This window comes from Amyelois transitella, chromosome W (assembly GCF_032362555.1).
Source record: "Amyelois transitella isolate CPQ chromosome W, ilAmyTran1.1, whole genome shotgun sequence".
NCBI classification, from domain to species: Eukaryota; Metazoa; Arthropoda; class Insecta; order Lepidoptera; family Pyralidae; genus Amyelois; species Amyelois transitella.
In genome coordinates this window covers 12,309,792-12,318,141 of record NC_083536.1, presented here as the reverse complement: position 1 = coordinate 12,318,141, position 8,350 = coordinate 12,309,792, and the positions used below count along the sequence as shown (strand labels likewise).

Here is an 8,350-nt window from a genome sequence, read left to right as displayed (position 1 = left end):
CCCGGTACCGGATTTTTCTCAATATCCCACGTCTACTATCCCCAAATAGACAGGAGTAAGCCATCCTTCAATTCTCCCAAAAAATTGGAAGAGAGGCGGCAATTACACTTGACAAAATTGTAAACAAAGGAGAAGTCGCCCTCCTTAGTAAATAACGCATTGTAATTGGGAGAAAATTTTATTAAAAATACAAGTCACGACTAGATATCTGTGATATCTTAAAGTAGAAATACCAAAAACAGCATAGTATAGTAGATAATATCGAAATTGTTCAAAGCGGCAATAGGCCTAGACCGCAAAGTTAAGTTGGTAACGGGAGAACGGAGCGGGGTCGACGAGACTGCTGACTTATTACGTGTCGCGGTGCGCAACAACTTCAACGGAGAAGACCTATACACGCGTACGGCCCACATATCGTAATAGTAAAATAGACTAAAATCTTTTAAATAAGTTCCTGCCATCCATACTATTTTATATAGAATATATTTTGACACATATAACACACATACAACCACATTATCATACAAAACAGAATTTAATAAACTCAAAAGACCCACGTATTATTACATATATATACTATATATACAGTTCCCCAGACACATTACAAGTAATATCCAATAATTATAAAAGTTAAACAAAACAATTACAATAATAATAAAATAACACCACAGCTAAAATCCTAAAAAGCAATTATATATAGATATATAAATATATATATTTCACGCAAAAATAATATAGAAATAACAGTAACTTATAACAATAGAAAAATTCCATCCATATTCATTTTAAGTGTACATCAAAACAAATACGTATTGGGTCGGGTGCGGTCGTCGTCCGCTCCGTAGGCCACGCCCCCAGTGACGCAATAGAAGGCATTGAACGAGGCTATTGTTCTCGGCCCGTTGGAATGCCATTGTCTCGATTGTTGTCTCGTTTGTTTTGAAATCGGAGCGCATTGATTTGTATGAGTCTTTGCGGGTTAGACAGAGCCCAACAAGTTAATTTTAAAACCTCGATTTTTGTATTTTATTGGATGGTATATTGTTCATTACATAGTCTACTATACCATAAAAATAGTAATTAAATTAAAACAAGAACGTAGACTGGACAAATAGACGCTTTGGCGAAACTATAGGACTGCATTCAATAATAAATCTGACCAGCTGAAATTGCAACAGTATCGGTTTTCGCTAGTGTATATTTTAGAAATTTATTAGAGTTAGTATATTAATTAAGTATCCAAATATTGCAGCTCCCATATACAGGGCTGCAATAAACAGAGACATCGGTTGATATTATTAACCAGACAAGTTGGGGTAGCCTTATCAACCACTGGCATATGTATATACCTCAACCAATACTGTTTTGGAAGTGTCTTATTTTCTACTTTTACCTTTTATATTTTGTACCTATTATTTTACGGAGCTATCACTTCGATAGGAAACGCGATTGACGTACACTGTTTTGAAGGTGTTTTACCTTTTACTTTCTGTTTTTATTTTGTGTACTTTTTAATTTTATTTTTACTTATATCTACGGACCTATCACCCTGATAGATAACGTGATTGACTCCATAGCTATTATAGACTTATTAGATTATATTTGACGTGTACCTCCCAGCGAGATGTCCTGCATGGGTAGGACGCCCGTTAAGGCTGCGACAAGCAGATCAACACCTGACAAGTCCCCAACCGTTAAAGTGACGCCCCCAAAAAGGACAACCTCATCTGTCAGGACAGTCGCCCTGAACTATGGGGAAGGTATTACGGTCCCACTCCCAAAATCTGGCCCGAACGTGGTTAGGGCGTCCTCAACAACGACAAAGACGAGGCAGGCCGGCCCTGCCAAACAAGTATGTAGGACTAAATCGGTGGACAGCCCAACCATGATAATCGGAACATCAACAAGGGCTGCAACCAGGCAAAGAAAGGAGAGGGAGAGGGAAAGGGAGAGGGAGCAGATAACCCTGGACCCGGTTGCTGAAATCGATTCTCTGGAGGGAAGTGTCACAACAAAAAAGGCAGCAATGACAGGGGGAGCAGTGGCGATCACCCCGATAGGAAAAGGAGCCGATGCCAAAGCCCTTCACTCCAAAGCCATAAGGCTGCTAGGGAGGGCAGGAAATATAAACACGGAGGTAAGAGATGAGTTGACAATCGTCATCCACCGTTTCCTGACCCTCTTTGAGGAGATTGGGAGCGACCGGGCCGCAGGGGGGATGGGGGAGTCTTCCCCTTCCCCTTCCCCCTCTTCAGCACAAGTACTCCAGGGAAGCGGAAAGGTCTGCATGGCTTCTAAAGAAGAACTTACTCGATACATGGCCAAAATAGAAGAACATGCAAGACTTTTGGAGGAAAACACAAAGATGGCTGAAAACCTAAGAAAGGAAATGAGTAAACAAAAGGATGCACTCGAGAAAATCACCACCTACGCGAGTGTAGCCGCTAACTGCCCGCAAACCCGGGAAAGCACGGGAGGAGCTAGGAGGACACTCCACTCGGTGGTCATTACAGCCAAGGACCAAACAGAAACGGGAGAAGCGCTGATGGAGAGGGTGAGGAAGGCGGCTGAGGCAAAGGAGGGATGGATAGAGGTGAAAAATGTTAGGAAGGCCAAGGACAGGAAGGTGATAGTGGGATTGGGAACGATTGAAGAAAGAAATAAATTTAAGAAAAAGTTGGAAAAGGAAAGGGACAACATTGAAGTGGAAGTAAAGAATAGGGACCCGCTCCTGGTTCTAAAGGGAGTCCTGAAAATACACTCGGACGAGGATATTGTGAAAGCCCTCAGGAACCAGAATCGGGACTTCTTTGCTGACTTAAACGGAGATGAAGATAGAGTGCGCATGAGATACAGGAAAAGGGCAAGGAACCCGCACACCTGTCACGCGGTGATCAGCGTCTCTCCGATCGTCTGGCAAAGAGCAACACGAAAGGGGTCGGCACACATAGACCTGCAGTGTGTAGGGATCGAAGACCAATCCCCGCTGGTGCAGTGCTCGCGCTGCCTGGGCTTCGGCCACAGCAAGCGCTACTGCACGGAGTCTGCAGACCTGTGCAGCCATTGCGGAGGACCCCACCTGAGGTCGGAGTGCGCAGACTGGAGTGCTTCCATACCGCCAAAATGCAAAAACTGTGAGAGAGCAAACCTAAGAGATAAGGAACACAATGCATTTGATGGATCTTGCCAGGTGCGGAAAAAGTGGGACGCCATAGCCAGATCATCGGTTGCGTACTGCTAAGGGCGACCAGAAGAGAAAACTTCCCTACAGGTTTGCACAAGCGAACCTGCAGAGGAAAAGACTGGCAACCGACGAGCTCAGAATTGAGGCAGACAGGAGGAAAATAGCAGTGGCGCTAGTACAAGAACCCTATGTCGGCAGGGAGAAGGGTATGAAGAGTTACAAGGGGGTGCGAGTATTCCAGGCGGAGGCCAAAGATAACACAACCGTCAAGGCAGCGATAGCGGTATTTGACGCTAATATGACCGTAGTCCAACACCCATCTTTAACCACGTGTAACGTGGCTGTGGTGGAGATACTGACCGAGGCCTGGAGGATCGCACTAATCTCTGTATACATCGAGCCGGACAAGCCCACTGAACCACACCTGGAGCACCTAAAAAGAATAATGGCGGTGCTAAAGCCGAAGCTCGTAGTGGTGGGGGGGGGGGATTTCAACGCAAAGAGCACGTGGTGGGGCAGCCACGAAGTGGACTATAGAGGAGAGGAAGTAGCCAGTGCGATCCACGAGATGGGCCTTCACATACTAAACAACGGTGATGTTCCGACATTCGATACCATCAGAGGGGGATTAAGATACAGGAGCTTCGTCGACATTACGGCTTGCTCGACGGGGGTGCTGGGCCTGACCAGACTGGTGGGTGGCCGAAGATCTGATAAGCTCGGACCACAACGGTATTATATTTGAAATTAACCTTAAGAGATCTAGAGGTTTAGTTATAAAACGTACCACCAGGAAATACAATACGAAAAAGGCCGACTGGAATAAATTCAATGAAAGGATAAAATTATTAAAACTAGAAAACAATATAACAATAGAAGAAATAACAAGGGCAAAAAATATAGATGAAATAGAAATAGTAGTAGAAAAAATAAATAAAGTAATCACAGAAGCTTGTAGCTACTCTATTCCCGAGAAAAACAAAAACGATAAACTAACCGTAGCGTGGTGGTCGAAAGAGCTTGCTGAGATGAAGACCAGCGTGGCAAGGCTGAGACGTCGAATTCGGAATGCAGCACCAATCCGAAGGGCGGCCGTGGTCGACGAGTACCTGAAAGAAAAAGAAAGGTATGAGAGTGAGGTTGTGAAGGCCCAGACTGAAAGCTGGAAACAGTTCTGCAACAAACAGGAGAGGGAGAGTGTCTGGGATGGGATCTATAGGGTATTAAAGAGGACTTCCAAAAGGGAAGAGGACAGCCCTCTGGAAAGGGAAGGGAAGACCCTGGATATGGCGGAATCCGCGAAATTTCTCGCGGAGACATTTTACCCAGAGGACAGAGAAGACAGTGATAGCCAGTACCAAAAAGAAATGAGGGAAAAGGCAGAGAAATTAAACGATGGTAAACATCCTACAAAATGCGACCCACCGTTTACACACGCAGAGCTAGAGGCCGCTGTCGGATCTTTTAATCCCAAAAAGGCTCCAGGAGAGGAGGGATTTATAGCAGATATTTGTCTCAGGTTCATCCAGGAGGACGCAAAACTTTACCTCGAACTACTGAACAAATGTCTAGCTCTCCAATGCTTCCCAAAACAGTGGAAGAAAGCCACAGTGATCGTCCTTAAGAAGCCAGGAAAGGACAACTATAAAATACCAAAATCCTACAGGCCAATAGGACTTCTCCCCATCCTAGGCAAGATTTATGAAAAAATGTTGGTTGCAAGAATGAAGCACTGTCTCCTGCCAAAAATGAGTCCAAATCAATATGGTTTTATGCCCCAACGGAGTACCGAGGACTCCCTCTATGCCCTTATGCAACATATCAAAAAGAAGTTAAACCAAAAGAAGATTGTAACGTTGGTTTCATTGGACATAGAGGGGGCCTTCGATAATGCCTGGTGGCCGGCCATAAGGCTCAGATTGGCGGAAGAGGGGTGCCCAGACAACATAAGAGGAGTGATGGACCACTACCTTCACCACAGGAAGGTCAAGATAAAATATGGTGGTGAAGAGAGCGAGACAAGTACGACAAAAGGCTGCGTACAGGGATCCATCGCTGGCCCAATCCTATGGAACTTGTTGCTGGACCCGCTGTTGAAAACCCTATCCAGAAAAAATGTTCATTGCCAGGCTTTTGCGGACGATGTAGTGTTGGTGTTCGATGGAGCCACAGCCCTAGATATTGAAATGGAGGCGAACGGCATTCTCGACCATGTTGAGGCGTGGGGCGCTCGTAACAAGCTCAAACACACAACACACACAAAACTAATGCTTTAGTTATTACGCGCAAGCTTAAATACGACGCTCCGCGCCTCAGCATGGGCGGGACTGCCATTCAGCCAGTAAGCCAGATCAAGCTGCTGGGGGTCACCATCGACTCCAAACTAACATTCAATGCACATGTGGCAAACGCCTGTAAAAAAGCCACAGGCATATACAGGCAACTGGCCAAGGCGGCAAAAACAAACTGGGGTTTAAATCCAGAGATTGTGCGGGTGATCTACAACGCCGCCGTGGAACCGGTCGTGTTGTATGCCGCGAGCGTGTGGGGTGCCGCAGCAGAGAAGATCAGTGTCCGCAAACAGCTGGACGCGGTGCAGCGCGGCTTCGCTCAAAAGATATGCAGAGCTTATCGCACGGTCTCTCTTAACTCAGCACTGGTTTTGGCCGGTCTGCTCCCCCTCGATCTTCGTATACGCGAAGCTGCTTCGTTGTACGAGATCAAGAGGGGTGCGCGGCTGCCGGAGTTGGGGGACTGGGAGATCGAGCGAACGGCATCTGCCCTTGACGCTCCTCATCCGGCCGAGCGTATCGACTTGGGTTTTACCGGCCTGGCAGACCGACAACAGGTGGAGGCTAACATCAATTTTGATGTTAGAATCTACACGGACGGCAGCAAGATTGACGGGGGGGTCGGCGCAGCGATCTCCATATGGAGAGGCGAGGCGGAGACCAGGTCCGTCAAGTTTTGTCTGTCGTCTTACTGCACGGTCTATCAGGCCGAGCTCTTGGCGATATGTGAGGCCACGAGGAGAGTCATAAAGTACAATGCAAGTACTTTTGGAGTCTACAGCGACTCCATGGCAGCGTTACAAACGGTAACAAGCCCCGTTTCCCTTCATCCTTTAGCAGTAAAAACAAGGGAGAACCTGAAAACAATCACCCGCCAGAATAAGTCGATAAAGCTTTTCTGGATCAAGGCACACGCGGGGCTGGAGGGAAACGAGAGGGCCGATCAGCTGGCCAAGGAAGCCGCTGTAAACACCAAAAGGAAAGCGGATTACGACCTCTGTCCCGTCTCATGTGTCAAGGGAATACTCCGTAAGAGGTCCCTTGGGGTATGGGACGACAGATACAGGTTGGGCGAGACCGCCGGCACCACAAAGATCTTCTTCCCTGTGGCATCTGACGCTTACAAGGTGGTGCGTCAGATAACCTTAAGCGGCCCGATAACTCAAATACTGACCGGTCACGGCGGCTTTGCGGATTACCTGTGCAAATTTAAATGCCGAAATAGCCCAGAATGCGAGTGTGACCCGGGAGTCAACGAAACGGTCCCCCACCTACTCACGGATTGCCCGATCTTTGGTCGGCAAAGAGCAGACTTAGAATATAAGATAGGCTGTAAAATAATTTTAGATAACCTAGCAGGAATCATCCGAAATAAAAATAGAAAGGATTTCTTAAAATTTATGAAATACATTGTAACAGTAGTAAATAAGAAAAATAGTAGCAAAATAAACTGTGATGTCCGCCGTATAGATTAGTATTGTGCCATTATAATATAGGAGTATACGGTGAAACACCATAGGCATATAAGTATATAGGCATATCTAAATAGGAAATAAAAATGTAACTATAAAGAAAAGTATATATGTAAGAAGTATAAATTTAGTATAAGTAAATGTAAGCAAGAAACTGTTGAATAAATAAATTAAATTGTTGAATTATTTCCCACGAGCAAAAAGGAGAGAGTGAAACAATAAAAAAAAAAAAACATATGTGGGATAACAATGGACTGTATTTAATAAAGGAGATAAATTAGAGTAGGTAGGTATGTAATGTGGTTGCCCGGGTTGGACAAATCCCCAATGAAATTTGAGTACGACTCACCTTTCCTCTGCACGGCAGATTTCCCAGTTCCTCACGGAGGCCTCCGGGTAATTGAAGATATACCACACACACAACTCTGTCCAAAATCACTTAAAACAAAATTTATTAAAAGTTTCGATGGTGATTGCGAGCGCGCTTGAAGCAGACTACTCTAGCGCCACTTTTTCTCTCGGTGGCTAAAACTGGTACTTTCTACCACACATTAGTCCGGTGGCGCCCTCAACATTCAAAAAGGAAGTATCCAACCACAGATTAAATACGAAACATACCCCCTACCGAAACCATAGTTATGGTTTCTAATAATTAAGAAAGTATACTTTAAAGAGATAATAAGTCATGAAAATTGACAAAGGTATATATAACAATATATTTAAAAATAAATAAATAATAATAATTAAAAAACTAAGATTTACTTAGGTATTTAAAGTTTAAGAAACTAATTGGTATAGGGTAATGGACTAAGTTTATTGACTGGTCTTTGCAGAACACTCTTTTCAGTGCGCAAGGTAACACAACGGACAACACCGTCAGGACCGGGATGTAATTTTTCTATTTTCCCTAATGGCCATTTACATGAAGGGGCATTATCGGTTTTAACCAGAACTAAATCTCCAACATTTAGGTTGGTGGATGAATTAAACAATTTTGCTCTTTGTTGAAGTGTATTTAAATATTCGTGACTCCAGCGTTTCCAGAAAATTTGAGAGCACTTTTGTACATACTGCCATCGTGACAGTCTATTTTCGGGCACTTCTTGGAAATTATACTCTGGTAAGGAGGTTAAACTTCTGCCGATTAGAAAGTGTCCGGCAGTCAAGACGTTAAATTCATTAGGGTTGTCACTAGCTGGCAGTGGACACAACGGGCGCGAATTTAAAACTGCTTCAACTTTACAAAATACAGTAGTTAGTTCCTCAAACGTTAAGGACTTTTCACCTACGCTACGTAATAAATGATATTTAGCTGACTTTATGCCAGCTTCCCAGAGTCCACCCATGTTAGGAGCACTTGGAACATTAAACCTCCACACTAATTGTCTTTTGGCGCAGCCATC

General features: G+C 44.6%; 1 protein-coding gene across 1 annotated transcript; it reads left to right on the top strand.

Moving 5' to 3' along the window:
• Nucleotides 1-5,501: 5,501 nt before the first annotated feature.
• On the top strand, nucleotides 5,502-6,950 carry LOC106140796 (uncharacterized). The gene has a single exon (XM_013342432.2). It carries the CDS (start codon nucleotides 5,502-5,504, stop codon nucleotides 6,948-6,950), a length of 1,449 nt encoding a protein of 482 aa, XP_013197886.2.
• The last annotated feature ends 1,400 nt before the right edge of the window (nucleotides 6,951-8,350 follow it).

Bases quoted from the DNA above. Each gene is read 5' to 3' on its own strand.
- LOC106140796 (XM_013342432.2), top strand. From the start codon at position 5,502: ATGGGCGGGACTGCCATTCAGCCAGTAAGCCAGATCAAGCTGCTGGGG.